The sequence below is a fragment of the Pygocentrus nattereri genome, chromosome 6 (genome assembly GCF_015220715.1).
Source record: "Pygocentrus nattereri isolate fPygNat1 chromosome 6, fPygNat1.pri, whole genome shotgun sequence".
NCBI classification, from domain to species: domain Eukaryota; kingdom Metazoa; phylum Chordata; class Actinopteri; order Characiformes; family Serrasalmidae; genus Pygocentrus; species Pygocentrus nattereri.
Window position 1 is genome coordinate 44,378,054 of NC_051216.1, and position 19,622 is coordinate 44,397,675.

General features: G+C 40.5%; 1 protein-coding gene across 2 annotated transcripts; it reads left to right on the top strand.

The window, feature by feature from the left end:
- On the top strand, nucleotides 1-14,317 carry LOC108430474. Of its 2 annotated transcripts, XM_017702978.2 has the most exons (10): nucleotides 1-88; nucleotides 2,215-2,271; nucleotides 4,302-4,553; nucleotides 8,117-8,440; nucleotides 8,522-8,815; nucleotides 10,317-10,439; nucleotides 10,637-10,708; nucleotides 13,538-13,624; nucleotides 13,767-13,792; nucleotides 13,979-14,317. In XM_017702978.2, exons 1-10 carry the CDS (start codon nucleotides 22-24, stop codon nucleotides 14,027-14,029), a joined length of 1,353 nt encoding a protein of 450 aa, XP_017558467.1. In that variant the 5' UTR covers nucleotides 1-21; the 3' UTR covers nucleotides 14,030-14,317. The 2 variants fall into 2 exon arrangements, with proteins under 2 accessions (XP_017558467.1, XP_017558465.1); XM_017702976.2 differs by having other exon boundaries at nucleotides 13,767-14,317.
- Nucleotides 14,318-19,622: the final 5,305 nt, after the last annotated feature.

Here is a 19,622-nt window from a genome sequence, read left to right on the forward strand (position 1 = left end):
AAGAAAAATTGCTGAGCAGTCATGTCCCTCGTGTCGTGGACTTTTTTCATTTTGATATCTATATTCTGCTGCAGAAGTCAAGCTGAAGGTGAGTCTTACAGAAATTTACTTTAGTGTCACGCATGGGGTGATGACATATGTGATGTATTCCTGGGGTTTAAAACGAAATAGTATCTATTCATCCAACTGTAACAAAGACTGCTGCCACGAATACTTGCTTGCGCCCATTTATGCCGAAATAATCAAGCACAACAATGAATTTGACAAAAATTTGCCATACTTCATGCTGGCTTCATTAGAAATGATCAAGCTGGGATAAACTTTTAATGAAAATATGCAACACTTACAAAAAGAGAAAACTGAATGCTGTAGTCATGTTTATAAACGGAGTAAACCAACTGCTGTAGTTGTGAAAGTGAGATGTTTTCCTAATTTCTGCTTAATATTGAATTTCAGCTGCTCAACAGTTCAGGACCTTCTTCATCATATTCTTATTCATCATATTCAGGTCCGGACTGCAGGCAGGCCTGTTTAGCACCCAGACACTTTTATAGAGCTATGCTGCTGTAATATGTACAGATTGTAGTTTGGCATTGTCTTGCTGAAGTAAGCAAGTCCTTCTCTGAAAAAGACGACAACAGGATGGCAGTATTGCTCCAAACCCCGTATATATCTTTCAGCATTAACAGTGCCTTTAAAAGTCACCCAAGGTATGTGCACTAATGCATCCCAAAACTATCCATAGATGCTTGATTTTGAACTATGCGCTGATAACAAGCCAGATGGTCCCTCTCCTCCATCGACTGCAGGATGCAGCATCTACAATTTCCCAAACGAATTTCAATTATTGATTTGTCGGAACACAAGACACTTTTCCACTCAGTCCATCTTAAACAAGCTTGGGCCCAGAGAAGGCGGCAGCGTTTCTGGATCTTGTTTATATATGGTTTCTTGTTTGCATGGTTGAGTTTTACCTTGCATTTGTGGATGCAGTTCACCGACAGTTGGTTTTGAGCTCATGCAGTGATTCCCACTACAGAACTGTCTGTTTTTAATGCAGTACCGCCTGAGGGCCCAAAGATCACAGCCAGCAAATTCTGTTTTTTGGCCGTGTCCCTTACATACAGAGATTTCATCAGACTCTCTGAATCGTTTAATGACATTATGTACCATAGATGATGAAAAAATGAAAATGAAAAATGAAGTTCTTTGCTGTTTTACATTGAGAAACGATTTACCTGCACAGTTTTTCATAGAGTAGTGAACCCCTTCCTGTCTTTACTTCTGAACGACTCAGCCTCTCTGGGATACTTCTTTATACCCAGTCATGCTAAACTGTTGCCAGTTAACCTAATTAGTTGTGAGACATGTATATGCAATTTTTTTTAGCATTGCACAAATTTACCAGTCTTTTGTGGCCCCTGTCCCATCGTTTTTGAGATGTGTTGCTGGCATCAAATTCAAAATGGGCAAAGACAGTATGTTTCAAAAATCAATAACATTTCTTAGCTTCACCATTTAATATGTTCTCTTTGCTTTAATTAAATATAGGGTTTAAATGATTTGCATATCATTGCATTCTGTTTTTATTTACATTTTGCTAAATCAACTTTATTCCAGTATGTGCATTAATTTAGGTATTTATTTATTTTATTAACCATTGAATAATTTGATCACATAAAAATCTTCCCTCTCAGTGTAATGATTAGCCGGTAATCGTGCATGATAATAATGCATAACATATACTCCTTTCATTTTCTCTAAAATGACCAAAACAGAGCCTGACTGACCCAAACAGAGCCTGACTGACCCCACCCAACTGTATGATTTTTTTTTCCCTCATAATGTAGCAAAAAAATGCTAATTACATCTACATAATTAATCTTTAGTTATTATCATTATAAGTCCACTTTAATTGCTTGGCCTAAATTTAATTAATTATTGTTAAATAGTCATCAGAATAATCAAAATAATTACAGATATAATTACAGGAGTAGGGACAAAACAGTTAATAAGCCCAGGTGTTCTATTAGCCATAATATTTATTAAAGTGTGTTTTTAGCAACCCTGCGACCCAGAATGATAAGCGGCTTATGTGCCTTCGACTGTGTGTGTGTGTGTGTGTGTGTGTGTGTGTGTGTGTGTGTGTGTGTGTGTGTGTGTGTGTTTAACAAAGTTCATTTCACTTGGTTTCTTTTATATCCGCTCTCTCAGATGCCATCAGTTGCCAACATGACAAACTCCAGATCTCGATGTTCATACAGCCCACAGGTACGTGGTTCTACTGCTAATGGTGACTTTGTGTGATGGTGTATACATAAAGACTTCTGCACTCAGTATAACACTTAAAGACAGACATCCTCTGTATTATATGCATAAATAGCTCAGTTTCACTTTGAGGCCTTCCCTTATTTCATGACCAAAGTCTGAGGGTCTCATATTGAGAGGTACTTTGGCTTTTGTAGCCTTGCAGTCCAATCAGATCACATATTTCATGTTCTTTTAAGACAATGAACATTCTAAAACATACTCTGGTGAGCTCAAGACAGTTTATCAGACATCATCCTTCAAGAAATCTGTAGGAATGTTTTCCACACCACCAAAGTTCAGTTTTAGAAGTTGCATTTCCTCCTTCTAGTGATCAAAGTATTTCCCCACCACATTCAGTGGTGTTGAGGTCTGGACTCTGGGGTGGTCAGTCCATCGTTCAGCTTCTTTGTTTGGTGTGTCCGTCTCCTTTTCTCAGTGAGGTTCTTCTCGATCAGCTACACATCCTTTCAGACCCACAGCGCCGAGTGGTCTTCTCCCAGTGGAAGGATGGACAGAAACCCCTGTGGATGTTTTCAGATCTGAAGCAGCTTGATGTTCTCCTCTCTCTCAGAGATCAAAGCTTTAAGTGCTGTTCACCTAATGGTGGTAGTTTTGGTGGTCTAACGGGTCTTGCATGGTTGTTAAGAGTTCCATCTTTTTTTACTTTTCTGTATTTTCACTATTTTTCCTTTGTCCTTCTCCTTACTCATGCCATCTTATATAAACTCCCCTCAGAAATATCTCTACATAATTGCTGTTTTGACTAGAAATTAAATAAATGCAGGGTGGTCTCTGACTTTTGCACAGTGCTGTAGGTATAAATCACGTGGAAAATATGAAGTGGCTCTCCAGTTTTTCCTAGTTCATAAAGCAGTGGTTCTCAAGACTCTTCTCCAACAAGCTGTCTAGCAAACAAGCTACCTAGCACAGTACTATCATAATGGAAACGTTTTCCATGGTCAGAGTTAATGTTTATATTTACCATATGTAACATATTCTCCTCAAAAGTGAAATATCTACAAGCTTAATCGGAGATTTTTGGGGGTCTTTTCAGCCATGCTAACTTACATTACATCCATGGGCTAACGACATGGTTGTTGTCTGATGGACAGTGTTGATCATACCATCATACCACCATACCTACTTCAAGTTCCACTTTCATGAAGCATTGAATTAGTTTCTAAATTTTATTTTCAGTTTTTCTTGTTATGAGGTCACATTTAGCCACGTGAGACTACCAAGTAACAAATAACCCCACCTTACCAATTAACATATTGGTAACAGATGTGACTCAAATTGTGTCCAGTTGTTATATAATCTCGAATAGACTGAGATAATGTGGTTCCCTTTTTTATTTTATTTTACCCAATTTTCTGCCCAGTTTAGTTGTCTCCCATGCCACCCCCTAGTTAGGACTCCCCCAATCACACGATGTTATCAACGCAAAGGTGAAGGCAGCACAGGCTTCCTCCAAGACCTGTGAAACCAGCCACTGCTTGTTTATGAACTGCCGCTCACGCAACGCCATTGGACAGCCGAACGCGCTCGGAGGAAAGCGTTGACTATCACCACGCTGAGTGATGGGGGGGAGAAGGGGGGGCCACGCTACCCACCCAGAGAGAGCGAGGCCAATTGTGCTCTCTTGGACTCCAGGCTACAGATGGCTGTATCATCACCATGGATGGAACTTGCGATCTCCTGATGATACGGCCAAAGCTTAGATGATCGTGCCACTCAGGAGCCCAATAATGTGGTTTCTAACACTATATAACATCCTTTTACCTACAAACATGGGCAAAAGCGTGTTGGGTAGCTAAAAACTATAGTAGCAGCCACACTGTACTTTTGTCACTGTTGGTAAACATGTTGAAATACCTCTTGCAGATGTTTCCTCGCATATGTTTTATGCTGTTGTGTGTATTTCACATTCCTTTTGTACACGTATGTGACAAGTAACATGTGGCGTTTGCAAAAAACATGTATTTATACAGGAAATGCGCCCAAAGCCCAGCGTGGAACCGATGTCACACTGAGCTGTGTAGTGGCCAGTCTCCCAGAATCCTTCACTCTGCAGTGGGAGAGAGAAGGAGCTCCCACGTCTAACACCACCCTGTTCCTCAACAACACCGCCTACATCATCCTACACAGCGTCGACCAGCAGAGTCAGGGAACATACACCTGCAAACTGAAGCAGAACGGAAAGGAACAGATGTGTGGGAACCAAACAGTCAGTGTGTCAGAATGTGAGTATAGTGTTAAGCACATTTATCAGAATATATTATGCAACAGTTAGATGTGACTGCACAATCGGATTGCTTGAGAGGTGTTCTAGTCTGCATGAAAGCAGTTTCAGCTTTTGAAACTCTTTTCTTTAGTTTTTCCAAAATGGACTGTAGCCCAGTGACACTGTTTGCTTGATCTGTGAGGAGGGAAGGAGGTTTTTTTGGCACTTGAAGACATGATGCACATTTGTTTAGAAGTTTGTCTTGTGTAGAGCTACATCTTCAAAATCAGCTTAAACTGAGTTACTGAGATCCAAGTTGTGAGTGAAAGAGTTCTAAAGTGTCAGCTCCTGAAACAAAGTGGAGAAACACTTGTTATCCTCTTGCTTTTCCGGAATGGAAAGCATCTCGCTCACTGGAATTTATTTATCTTTAGCACACTGGTCTAAGATCAGGCCTCATTGAATTTAGATGTTCCAGTCACTTCCACGGCCACAGGTGTATAAAGCCGAGCCCCTAGGCCTGCAGACTGCTTCTACAGACATTAGTGAAAGAATGGGTCGCTCTCAGGAGCTCAGTGAATTCCAGCGTGGTACCGTGATCGGACGCCACCTGTGCAGCAAGTCCAGTTGTGAAATTTCCTCACTACTAAATATTCCACAGTCCACTGTCAGTGGGATTATAACAAAGTGGAAACGATTGGGAACGACAGCAGCTCAGCCACGAAGTGGTCGGCCACGTAAAATGACAGAGCGGTCAGCGGATGCTGAGGGGCATAGTGCGCAGAGGTCACCGACTTTCTGCAGAGTCCATCGCTACAGACCTCCAAACTTCATGTGGCCTTCAGACCAGCTCAAGAACAGCGTAGAGAGCTTCATGGAATGGGTTTCCATGGCCGAGCAGCTGCATCCAAGCCTTACATCACCAAGTGCAATGCAGAGCGTGGAATGCAGTGGAGTAAAGCGCCGCCACTGGACTCTAGAGCAGTGGATGATGACCTTGGGAAGATGCCCCTGTGGCTCCAATGCAGCACTACCTCTGCGGTGCTACCAGAGATTTACTAATGTAAAGTGGACATGAAAGGTGAAAAGTGGAACCCCCAGCTCAGCCAGTCATATCAGAAGTAAGTTGTAAGTTAAGCATATCAGACGTCATAACTACTTGCCAGAAATATGACACGTGGGGAGGGTCTCTGCTCTGCTCTGCTCTGAGAGAGAGAGAGAGAGAGAGAGAGAGAGAGAGAAGTTCAAGGAGACTGACAGGGCTGAAAGAGCAGAGTTGATAGAGGGTAGTGGAAGGAGCAGATCTGACCAAGAGGAAACTGAGGGAAAGCTATTTAAGCTTTTAATGAAAACTAATACTGAATTTAATTAATCTTAACTGGGAAAATGTAATATTTGTCACTATGACCATAAAATTCTCTCACCCAGGTTATAAACCTGCCTACAGATAAAATTCCCACTATTTCTGATTGGACTAACTGAGACTGAACTGATCCATAATCAATATTTGAATAACGTATTTAGGATTAAGAGGGTGGAGAGAGCATTACTTGACTTCAGTACCTCTGCTTGATCTGTGCCTCTTGTAAGTAGATGGATGTAGAATTTAAGTCATATTATAGAATTGAACTCTGACGTTACTGCGTGTTTTGAGGTTCGTGCTGATGCTGCCACATGACATACACTGAAATCAGCAGTCAAAGCAGTTTGGACAGAGAAAGATCAGCACTGTGTAATTAGGCTGCTTTAAAGTCATTTTATACCACTGCAGATTCAACCAAACCTTGCCTACCCTCCAGGGGCAGTTACGTTTAACAGGTTTTAGACAACGGCATATTAAGCATTATTAGAGCTCATCAAAAGGACGCTATTCATTTTGAGACAAATGGGCAGGGGCTGTCATCACAGTCAGGATGTTATTTGTGATAACATGCTCCCTTTAATGATCTGTTAATAAACTGTATAATTCTACTTTGCCACTTCAAAACACAAACACCTTAAGGGGGCATTCCAGCCTAAAATGAGCATTTAACAGAGCAGCATTGCATGTTACAGCCTTACTGATTTAATAGAATCACAATTTTGCATCCCTTTTACATTTCCAGGCATGGCAGCCCATTGCAAGCAGCCCATCTTCATGTATCTGTCACTTGTAATTTTTCAAAAGTCTTTCCCACTTTCAAGATTCATCATTAAAAGGAGGTTTTCCTAGTTTTTTTTAACCCTCTGACATGTTTACAAAATTTGATTGTTTTTGTCTTGTATTTTGTTTTGCATTGGATATAAGGGATCAGTGGTTTTACGGTAGCAGTATATTTAAGGTAGCATCAAATTTCAGCTAGCAGGAGATATAAGGTGGCAGTGGATTAAAGGGATCAGTAAATTTAAGGTGGCAGTGCATTTAAGGTGTCGGTGAATTTAAGGTGGCAGTGGATTTAAGGTAGCAGTGGATTTAAGGTAGCAGTGGAATTAAGGAGGCATTGAATTTAAGGGAGTAGAGGGTTTAAAGTAGCAATGATTTTAAGGTAGCATGAGATTTACTGTGGCAGTGCATTTAAGGTAAGTTTACTGTAGAAAAAATAAGCATGCTCCTGTTCCATTACCTTCCATTTAAGCTTTTTTACTTCTGCTGGAGAGTTAATATTTTAGAGGGCCAAGGTTTTGTTCCAACACCGATATGATGGTTTTGTTGGGGAACTTCCATTTCTGCTGACCAGCATATCATCATCCAAAACATAACATATGCTGTTTTTGCTGGTGACCAGCCATGCTAGTCTAGGCTGGATTTTCTTACTAACTGCAGCTACATGGAGGAATTTTTCCATCTCCAGTCCTCCAATCCATCCTTCGCCACAACTATTTTATAAGTTGATGCAAACTGCAACAATCTAGTGTGACTCCGACTATAATAGTGACAACTACAGTTGAAAAAGTTGGTGCACTCCTGGTTAAATTGGATGTTTTGGAAGTAAGTGAACACATCCTCTACAGAGAACACACGTCTGCACGTGTTAATGAAGTTACTGTTTATTTGCTAAACATATTGAGGAAAACATAAAACATTAAAAAAGTGAGCTGTGTAAAAGTTTAGATTTCATGTTTTTCCAATATTTTAAAGAATTGTCCACTAACATTAGCCATATTTCTGTTTGTCCCATGGAGGATGAGTCTTATTTTCACTTACAAAATCAACGAAACATTTTGACCAGGGGTGTTTTCAAATCTTTGCAGACAAATAAAATAAAACTATCTGTTAATTTACTTTTATGTACATTAGAATATCAAGATTAGAACGCACATCCATATATGCTCCAAGATGGCTTATATTACATTTATGGCATTTGGCTGACGCTCTTATCCAGAGCGACTTACAATTTGATCATTTTACACAAGTAGGCCAAGGCGGTGTTAGGAGTCTTGCCCAAGGACCCTTATTGGTATAGTGTAGGGTGCTTGCCCTTGTCGGGGATTGAACCCCAGTCTACAGCGTAGAAGGCAAAGGTGTTAACCACTACACTAACCAACCACCACATTAAAATCAACATAGCTAAACCCTACCTTCTGTGATTGATGTCTTTCTAGATACGTACTCCAAAAAGACTTTTACTCTGTACCGCGAGACCTCCAACAGCAGCGATTTAGCGCTCATCTGCAAGTCAGAGAAATTTTACGGAAGGATAAGGTGGCAGCTAAACCATCCAGAACTGATAATGATCACTGCAGAAAAGGGAAAAAATACTACCGTTAATGGACCGATTGAACCTGGGAAACGTACGTCCAGATCCTACCATGGACAGGAGCTCATCTTTCACGTCTCACCTGTGAGGTTCAACTACAGTGGAGCATATACGTGTGTTGCGGACAATCAAACCAACTATTCAATTGTAAGACTCCACACTGTCAGAGGTGCGTAACCCGAACATTCACATTGAATTGACCAGTTTATATCAAAGTCTTGTTCTCATGTTCTGGATCTGGTGACTTAAGTCTCTGCAGAGCCTCCTGGTGCGTTCAGGAATCAGTCAGTGGTTCTGACTTGTGAGGTATCCGAGGGGGCTGACCGAGTGACCCTAGCCTGGCTGAGGATGGAGGGGAACCGGGCAGTGTGGGTCAAACAGGACGCCCTGACAGGCAGCAAGAGGACCCTCAGTGTGACTCTGAAGAGCCTCTCTGAGGGGCAGCTCCTGTGGCAGTGTGCCCTGTTCAATGACAGCACACTCCGAGCACTGGCCCCGATAAAACTCCGCCTCCTCTCAACATTTACAGAAACGCCACCGTCAGGTAAAAGCACAGAATAGCGTTTACATTCACGGCACTGGGCAGACGCTCTTATCCAGATCAGTTTACACAGGTAAGAGAAGGTAGTGTTAGGTGTCTTGCCCAAGGACTCTTACTGGTATAGTGTAGGGTCAAGTCAAGTCAAGTCAAGAGGCTTTTATTGTGATTCCGTCTCTGTACAAGTACACAGTGGAGTGAAATTGCGTTCCTCCAGGAGCAACACGGCGCAACAAGGAACAAAAAGTACAAAGTGTGAACGTGCAGACATCGTGTGCAAACAAAAAATTAAGCTAGAAACAATAAATACGATGAATTAAACAGACATTAGACACAGTAAACAGACAGGACAGTGCAGCACCAACACAGCACTCATTCTGGACGTGAGGTCGTGGAATAAGGTGCAGAGATATTTAACATGCTGTGATCTGTGAGTCACGCAGTCAGATGACAGACATAAGCACAGCAGTTACTGATGTAGAAAAACCCGAGTAAACCAATGAAAACACAGTGTAGCAGCAATGTGCCAGATAGTGCAGGTAGAGCATCAAAAGAGTTGTGTGTGTGGAGTGTGCGTGTGGGGGGGTGGGGGGTGGTGGGGTTAGCTCAGTCCTTGTGAGTTTAAAAACCTGATTGCTTGAGGAATAAAGCTGTTGCAGAGTCTGGCAGTGGTGGCATGGATGCTCCGGTACCTTCTGCCAGATGGCAGCAGTGAAAAAAGTCTGTGTGAGGGATGGACGGGGTCGTCCACAATGCTAGTGGGTTTTCCGGATACAACGTATGGTGTAGATGTCCATGATGGAGGGGAGAGAGACCCCGATGATCTTCGCAGCTGTCCTCATATATGTCCTCCATATAAGGTGAAGCAGGAAAATTCAAACAAAAAACCTCATAAAAAAGTCAAATGTTGAGAGACATTTTACCAGAAACTATGCTACTTTTGTGGAAAAGTTTCCTGCCAGAGATGTGAGAAAAATGCAGCTGTGCTAAAACTCAAAGCAGAGCAAAGTAAGTCTGGATTTTTGTTTATGTTGTATTTTCTAGCCTACACTAGATCATTAGCACATACTGAGACATATTTACAGCCAAGGTGGTGAAACGTTACTTCAATAAACTGGACGTGGAAATATGGCTCCCAAAAATGGCTCTCCGTAACGTTTGGGTTGACGGCCCCGGGACTAACCAGTGCTTCATTATGTTAAATCAAGCGCGCGAATAGTGAAACCTAACAAATATACGGATATCACGGATGTCACAAAGTGTCCACATACTTTTGGCCACATAGTGTAGATGCATGAATAGCATGATACTGCACTGACGCCTCAACACGCTCACAAGACAAGGTCAAGCTCTTCACACATGCTGTTCATACTGGCTCAGTAAAGCACTCCCTGTTTCCTTTCACAAGAAGATAACAGGAAAAGCTTGAAAATGTTTGTGGTTATGGTAATGTGCTGACTCGTGTCGTTGCACTGGCTGACTGGCTGGCTTTACTGTATCTTTGCAGGAGATGGTGTAGTGGAGGGCAGCAGCCTGCGCGCTGTGATCATCGCGGCGTGTGCTGTGGCCGCGTGTGTGGTCATCTTGCTGGGAGCTCTGCTGTTTTACTTTCGGAGAAAGTCAGCAGCCGGTAAGCACCTCATCTCTATAATGGACCTTTGTCCATTTTATCAGCTCCACTTACTATTATAGGTGCACTTTGTAGTTCTACAGTAGTTAGTTAATGGACAATGAGCGTAGAAAGAAGGAGGTCATAATGTAATGCCTGCTGATGGTCTGAATGTTGTGAATATCTCTGTGTCCCTGTTCATGTATATTTTACTGTAGGTAGCCCACCAAGGACTGGAATAAAAGCAGATCCAGGCCTTTCTGATCCAGCTCTTACTTACGTGAACAGAGGTATCACTTGCTTACAGTGTTAATGTACACAGAACTACCAGTGCATATGTACTATACATACCATTTGGAACCAATGGATTGTGGAAGTTTGGAATCAGTGTTTTCAGTAATATATAACCAATTTGTTTGCAGATGCTTCTATAAAGTGGTTCAAATATGCTCACCCAGTTCAACTTCACGGGTTTCAAACCTTTACACTGCAAAAAGTAATACCTTGTCAAGTAAAATGATCTTAAATCCAGTCAATATACCTAATATTTCTCCTGTAGAGATTGTTGTAAGACTATTTAACTGACTTCCAAACATTTTTACCTGTTTTAGGTCATTTTTAAGTCAAGTAAAATAACTGGCGGACAATTTAGTGACAGCAACGTGTCCACTATGGGGCAGATTTACTAAAAGAGGCACTAATTTCCAACTATCTACTGATATTTTGTGCCCCAGTTTAGTGGATTATGTACTATATTTCTCGTGTTTGACTTAGAAAAAGCATTGCTTTTGTTCAAGAGAATTAAAAAAATCACTGATTTTTGTTTTCAGTGCATTTTATAAAATGTCTCAAATCTTCTGGAAATGAGGTTTGAATTTAAGGGACATTATTTATCATATAATACGTTTTTGTTCACTGAAATTCTTGAAATATTGATTAAAACATATAAACTTACCTTTTGGCCTGTACCAGGGAGTGGAAATACAAGATAGGAGTTTCTAATAAAGTGGCCAGTGAGTGGAAACACAAGATAGGAGTTTCTAATAAAGTGGCCAGTTAGTGGAAACACAAGATAGGAGTTTCTAATAAAGTGGCCAGTGAGTGGAAATACAAGATAGGAGTTTCTAATAAAGTGGCCAGTGAGTGGAAATACAAGATAGGAGTTTCTAATAAAGTGGCCAGTTAGTGGAAACACAAGATAGGAGTTTCTAATAAAGTGGCCAGTGAGTGGAAATACAAGATAGGTGTTTCTAATAAAGTGGCCAGTGAGTGGAAACACAAGATAGGTGTTTCTAATAAAGTGGCCAGTTAGTGGAAACACAAGATAGGAGTTTCTAATAAAGTGGCCAGTGAGTGGAAACACAAGATAGGAGTTTCTAATAAAGTGGCCAGTTAGTGGAAACACAAGATAAGTGTTTCTAATAAAGTGGCCAGTTAGTGGAAGTACAAGGTAGGTGTTTCTTATAAAGTGGCCAGTGAGTGGAAGTACAAGGTGGGTGTTTCTAATAAAGTGGCCAGTGAGTGGAAACACAAGATAGGTGTTTCTAATAAAGTGGCCATTGAGTGGAAACACAAGATAGGTGTTTCTAATAAAGTGGCCAGTTAGTGGAAACACAAGATAAGTGTTTCTAATAAAGTGGCCAGTTAGTGAAAGTCTGATGTAGGTGTTTCTAATAAAGTGGCCAGTTAGTGGAAGTACAAGGTAGGTGTTTCTAATAAAGTGGCCAGTGAGTGGAAACACAAGATAGGTGTTTCTAATAAAGTGGCCAGTTAGTGGAAGTACAAGATAAGTGTTTCTAATAAAGTGGCCAGTTAGTGGAAGTACAAGATAGGTGTTTCTAATAAAGTGGCCAGTTAGTGGAAGTACAAGGTAGGTGTTTCTTATAAAGTGGCCAGTTAGTGGAAGTACAAGATAGGAGTTTCTAATAAAGTGGCCAGTTAGTGGAAGTACAAGATAGGTGTTTCTTATAAAGTGGCCAGTTAGTGGAAGTACAAGATAGGTGTTTCTAATAAAGTGGCCATTGAGTGGAAACACAAGATAGGTGTTTCTAATAAAGTGGCCAGTTAGTGGAAACACAAGATAAGTGTTTCTAATAAAGTGGCCAGTTAGTGAAAGTCTGAGGTAGGTGTTTCTAATAAAGTGGCCAGTTAGTGGAAGTACAAGGTAGGTGTTTCTAATAAAGTGGCCATTGAGTGGAAACACAAGATAGGTGTTTCTAATAAAGTGGGCAGTTAGTGGAAGTACAAGATAGGTGTTTCTTATAAAGTGGCCATTGAGTGGAAACACAAGATAGGAGTTTCTAATAAAGTGGCCAGTTAGTGGAAGTACAAGATAGGTGTTTCTTATAAAGTGGCCAGTTAGTGGAAGTACAAGATAGGTGTTTCTAATAAAGTGGCCATTGAGTGGAAACACAAGATAGGTGTTTCTAATAAAGTGGCCAGTTAGTGAAAGTCTGAGGTAGGTGTTTCTAATAAAGTGGCCAGTTAGTGGAAGTACAAGATAGGTGTTTCTAATAAAGTGGCCAGCTAGTGGAAGTACAAGATAGGTGTTTCTAATAAAGTGGCCAGTTAGTGGAAGTACAAGATAGGTGTTTCTAATAAAGTGGCCAGTTAGTGGAAGTACAAGATAGGTGTTTCTAATAAAGTGGCCAGTTAGTGGAAGTACAAGATAGGTGTTTCTAATAAAGTGGCCAGTTAGTGAAAGTCTGAGGTAGGTGTTTCTAATAAAGTGGCCAGTTAGTGAAAGTCTGAGGTAGGTGTTTCTAATAAAGTGGCCAGTTAGTGGAAGTACAAGATAGGTGTTTCTAATAAAGTGGCCAGTTAGTGAAAGTCTGAGGTAGGTGTTTCTAATAAAGTGGCCAGTTAGTGGAAGTACAAGATAGGTGTTTCTAATAAAGTGGCCAGCTAGTGGAAGTACAAGATAGGTGTTTCTAATAAAGTGGCCAGTTAGTGGAAGTACAAGATAGGTGTTTCTAATAAAGTGGCCAGTTAGTGGAGGCACAGGGTAGGTGTTTCTGAAAGAGGCGGGTGAAACATTATCAAAAACATTGAAAACTTTTGTGTGGTAGTGTAGGTCTAAACATTGTTGCATCTCATACTAGCAGCCATTCTACCTCTAGGTGGTGGTCACGTTGCCATGGCAAAAGCAGAGGAGGAAGAAGAGGAGCTTCACTATGCCACCGTCACTGTTCTGGAAGTCTGTGATGGTAAGCCTGGAGATCGGATTAGAGTGGATTACACTTTTCTGCTCCTGTCAGTGGGTCTTTGTACTGTTTTACATAATAAGCGATACAGTAGCTACTGTAGGTCCCGCAGTGATGTTCTAAATGGCATTACAATCTTTTCCAGGAGCCGGTGGGAATCCCAGAAAGAACGTACGTACATCATATTTTAGATTTTATAACTGGCGCATAAGTATTCTTACAGGAGATGCATGGAAATCTAATCTGTACTAATAATATTGCTTTAATACTGAGATACCAGGCGTCTGTTAGGTAGAATAATCAACTCTATCCATGTTTCCTGGTGCATGCATCTAATCTCCTGTCTCATTTACACAGACACCAGGTACCAGTGACTCGACCATCTACTCTACTGTCCACTTCAACTGAGGAGCATGAGCACTACTGCTATTGTGATGTACAGTCAAGAAGCTTAGTGTCATTTCATTCCTCTGTTTTTATTTGTGAAAATGAATGAACAGCTGATGCAAGTTCCCTGCACTGTACTCACATACACTCAGTCTTGTGCTAAAGTTTAGGCACCCCTGGCTGGATGACATTGTTGATTTTCTAAGTGAGAATAAGTTAACGCACATTCCACAAGCAGCAAAATATGAATGAATATGACTTTTTCTGCAGATTTTACCGCACAGCTTCTATTTGTTTTGCTGAATTTAACATATCAGAAAAAAAAACAACTGCAACTTGTGCACAGGTCACATTTTTCTATTTTCTTTTTTTTATTTCTGATAATAAATAGTAAGAAATGCTATAAATATATATATATATATAGATAAATTGCTTTGAAATATGCAGAAATGCCTTCACTGGAGAGGATATGTTCACGTATTTTCCCTCAGAAAATCATTTAACACAGGGGTGCATAAACTTTCAAACTTTTTTTTAAATATAACACTTTAAAAAAATTTTTTTTTACAGTGAATATTACAACAAACCTCTCAGTTTGTCACATTTAACCCCACCTGCGGGGTAAGTTGTCACATTATTTACAACTTATTCTGCTGGTTAGTGCAGGAAACAAAGTTTACGTTTTTATTTGAGGGGGTTGCTTGACCAAAAAAAAAAAAAGATCAGTTTTGCACAAATATTTTTAAAAATATTCAAAAAATCTAAAAATAAAAACAAAATGACCGCTTATGCCTGTGTTTTGCTTGTTAAAATGCTGTAGAACATTCGAATAAAGACAAATCCATTAAACAAATCGGACTAATTTCTTGTTATAATTATATGTTAACAATACTCTTGTTCCCATCTTTCCTCTTCCCCTCGATGCAGTTCCAGTCATTGCTTGTATGTCAGTTCCATCAGCAGCACACCTGATTTAATGTAATGAAGGACTGATTAGACAAACGTGGCCAGAACTGTGAATACTGGACTTCCTCGAGGAAAAGCTAACACACCAACACATCAAATCCCAGTGCATCGTTTATTTGTTTTTGCCTTTATTTTGATGTCTGTGTTGGTTTTTAGCAAATAAAGCCTTCATATATAAATAACTTCACATTTTCTCTGATGGTCTGCATAAAATATCCTTCTAACTAGTTGCTGAATCATTATCTTGGACAAAGGGATGGTGCTGGTTGGGATAGTGTGGTGCAGTGGCCTCCAAATCTGGTCCTGGAGAGATACTTTCCCACAGAGTTTACTCTGTTTCTTCTCTAATACATCTGATCCAGCCAATGAGAAGCTGTTGATTAGGTGGAGCAGCAGGTGCACATTGTGGTTGGAGCTAGGCCAGAGGTCACTAATAGGCAGACCGCGGTCCGAGTCCGGACCCAGACGCTATCCTTTGTGAACCTGTAACTGATAAACTATGGAGAATTACTGTATGTAATTTCGATGGTTTGGCCCTAGTTTGATCGGCGTAACTTTTCTAGCCTTTACGGTAGTTTCAGTGGCCCGGGAGACTCACAGACCAATCACATGTGTTGTAAATATCATGTGACGCTACTCAGCCAATCAGATCTGTGCATTATTATGCGCACTGAGACTGGAGTGACTGACACCACACAGGGAAGGAACGAGGCGAGAAACAGCAGTCAGAGAAGAAAGTGAGCCGGTTTATTTCATTGCTCCAAAAAAAGAAAACTGACAGTAAATGTTGTTGAAATGTGACTGAACTGGACTTTATTTGGTCTGATATTCAGGTGTTTGACTGTATAAGATGTTAATATTCCTACTAGGCTACTTCAGTAAACAGTATATGACACTGAGTCATAATGCAAATCAGACATTATGACGTTCTGGACCTTCGCTTGAGGAAATTTTCTCCAACTGGACCTGAATTTTAATTAAAGACCCCTGATCTAGGCTCTGCAGGAAGTTAGCTCTCCAGGAAAAGGGCTGGATTGGTGGGTTCGGCTGGTTCTGGCCTTTGGTGTATTTGTCATATTTTAAACATTATTTTACACTGTTCATTATTTTTGTCTTACATAAAACAAAATCATTTCATTACTTCTCCAGATCAACTTTGGTGCTGCAATCAAAACAAATAAACATTTGAAGAATGTACTTTTAGTAGTTATTTGGGGAAATTCAAATCTTTAAAAATACATGTATACAGATACAAGCAAGTGCAGATGTAAACACCAGCCATAACAAATCAAAGCAGGATGATAAACCCAAGAGAGAAAAGTAAAAATGACCTAAAGTAGAGCTTGGAAGTAAAACAGGATCATTTTATTGCTGGAATATAAGCTAATAGTGTTGAAACAATAGAGAGAAATGGCATAAAATAGCAGATAATTATGTAAATGTAAACAACATGATTTACTTTGAACAGTGGTAAAACCGTGCGATGTGCACTTAGGTCCAATCCCATTTCATATTTTTTGAATTAAAAAATTTGGTTTGCTCTAAAACGAGAAAGATTTGTTAGAACAATAAACAAGTCATACAAACAATACCATAAAAATGTCATAAGAACATTTAGTTTATCTGATGATGTAGACACTCTGTTACACTAACTGCATGTTTCAAAACAAAATTACGAGTATAAACTGTTTTTTTCCCCATAAAAATCACTGTTTCTTTTCATATTTTGTCAGAAAGACCCTCATAATTCCAAGCGGAAAGTGAGTTCTTATGACCAGAAGGTTCTTCTAAATTTAACTTGTTCCAAAAAGACTAATTTCCAGATTTGATAGGATTTTGATATTGTACATTTCAAATACATTTAGGCTGTCTGTCATGTTCATGTATGAAGGAGGCATCCATCCATCCATCCATCCGCTTTCTAAGCCGCTTCTCCCTCAGGGTCACGGGGGGTGCTGGAGCCTATCCCAGCGGTCATCGGGCGGAAGGCAGGATACACCCTGGACAGGTCGCCAGTCCATTGCAGGGCAGCCAGTACATCGCAGGGCAGTGAAGGAGGCATGTTCAACATATTAGGTTTGCTATTTGGAAGGCAAAATCTTTGAAGTTCAATATCTCAGCACAGACAGAACTTTATAATTCCAAGAGGACGACTCTCCAAGGTATCATTTCCTTCAATGTTGGCTTAAAGTTTATATTTCTAACAGGTGAATTACAATTTGTACCAGAACACATTTATAAAGTAACCTTCCTAAACCCTGGAATCAAGCCTGCTATCCCATATTCTCTCCACACCTGCCTTCTTCACACCATTCTACAGAACCGTCCACTCGTTTATCTCTCCATAGGAGTCACTGGTGTTACTGATCGTCATTGGTGTTACACATAAGAAAGGAAACACCAGAGACATTTGAAAAATGCACTTATCACTGAGCATCAAACCGCATGTTGCCCATCGTGGAACATCCACTAAAATCTGTTATTTAATCCACTTGTGTTGTTTTTTTTACAATTACCTCAGAAAATAGCCGGTCACACCAGTGACTTCAGCTAAAAGCTTCATATGAAATCAGGAGCTGAATGAGAAAATCTCTGATACCTGAAAAGACACAGTGGACTCACCGTGTGATTTTCTTCATAGGATCCCATGAAAACAGGTAAAAGGAGTCAAGTGACGTCATCAGTGCGACTTTTATTTCAAAATAAGAGACTTTTCGTCATGCAGGGACACCAGGGACACGGCCCCTGCACTCAAAAAAGGTATGACACTGTCACTGGGGCAGGACCCCTCTTGTCACTGTGGTGGGACCCTCAGGGGTACATCTCAGTCTCTTTAGTCAGGGAACACAACTGAACCATAATCCACTGAAATGATATTTTCTAAGTTGTACTGACTCGACACACCAAGTCTCGTCTCCAGCCTTTTTATTTTATTGTTCTGTTTTAAAACATCAGATTATAAAAAGATACAAATGTCTACTTTTGCACTAGGAAAAACTTCTTTAAGGTACACAACTGGACCTTAAAACCGCTGTTGCACCTTTGAGGGGACATTGTTTGTACCTTGATGAACGACGCATGTACCTGCATGGTACCTTTATTTCTAACAGTGTGGGGACCACGACTTTCATTATACAGCTTATATTTATCTGCCATTTGTTTTCTTTGTCATTCAAATCACACATTTTATAGTCACGCATAGATTATTGTAGTTAAAATAGCAGAAAAGCAGGTTCTTTACCTCAAATTATGGCCTCAGCCTTCACACTTGAGCGAGGACGAGCTCTTACTGTGGTGCTTGGAATTCAATATCATTGATTTAACAACCAATATTGCCGAATTGATGGATCAAGAGGGCGTAACTGTTAAATGAGCTTATTGCTTTGTTTTTAAATCTAAATAAATCGTAAACCTAACATGCTTGTTCAAGTTTAATATATCTGTAAACACGAGGGACACAAAAATGGACATTTCCATAGAATGACGGTGTCATTCCTTATATATCACGGTGTCAAAATACATCACGTTTAATGAAAATCGTAAGAATCGGCCTGTTTTTGTGTGTAAATCACACTAGAGTGAACTTTAAGAGAGCCTTCAGTGGTGTTTATGAACTCATTTTAAAATGCCCTTTCCGCTCATATGGAGGAGGACTTTAGTGCTCATCAGCGAGATAAATCTCTGTCTCCGCAAAACAGCAGCAGCAGGATTTATCAGGGCGGGAAGTGATGTGGGATGTGGCAGAGATTTCCCCAACGTAATATGTACAGCTGTAAACATTTTGCTGGCGTGATAAAAGCAGAAATATAGACTGTAAATTGTTTTATTAAGGCCTGGCGCCGTTCCCCGTTCGGCCTGCAGATGGCACTGATGCACTGCACAGGATAGAATGCGGCATTGGCGCTGTAGGAAAGATATAGAGCTGATATATGGTGGGAAATATATGGCATGGTTATAAGAATCAATGGGAGAATAACGTTTTACATATATGACATGACGCGCACAACTTTAAGGAATATAATGTTTTACATAATGCATATGTGCTGCCATCAATGGCCATTTGGTGGCGCTGTTGGAAAACTCAACGTGCGAAAAGTGTTCAAATGAAGTAATATCTACTTCTTAATTCATTTAATCTCTCTCTGTCTTTCTGTCTCTCTCTCTCTCGCTGTCTCTCTCTGTTTCTTTCAACCAAGAGCGCTTCAATCTGAAACACAAAGGTATGAAAAATGCGCCATTCGAATGTCTTTATCAATAAGGAACAGGGCTCTCCGTGCGTCCAAGGCTGTTTCTGCATTGTACGGATTTGTGTCTCTATTCAAACATATATGAAGAGCAGGATCTTGAATGCCGTCAAGGTCTCCCCAAGCTGAATCCTCCGTCCCCGAGTTATGCTTCGGGATAATTGAATTGCAAATTCAACAAAGCCTCATAAAACAATGGCGTTTGAAAAGCGGGGCCGAGGCAGGTGTGGACAGAATGGGAGGCATGTGGAGGAGAGCGTCCCAAGGTCACCACATGGCCTGCTTCACACCCGTCTGCAAGCAAACTGCAGAAGCCACAGTCAGTCAGCCTGCGCTGAAGAGCAGATACGGCCACATCATGCTTCTGGGAATTACTCCGGCGGGTTCGGGCCAAGACGGGTTGG

Coding starts and splice junctions, on each gene's coding strand:
- LOC108430474 (XM_017702976.2), top strand. CDS start 22: ATGTCCCTCGTGTCGTGGACTTTTTTCATTTTGATATCTATATTCTGC. Junction 4,554..8,116: donor AACAGTCAGTGTGTCAGAAT/GTGAGTATAGTG, acceptor ATGTCTTTCTAG/ATACGTACTCCAAAAAGACT. Junction 8,816..10,316: donor TACAGAAACGCCACCGTCAG/GTAAAAGCACAG, acceptor GTATCTTTGCAG/GAGATGGTGTAGTGGAGGGC.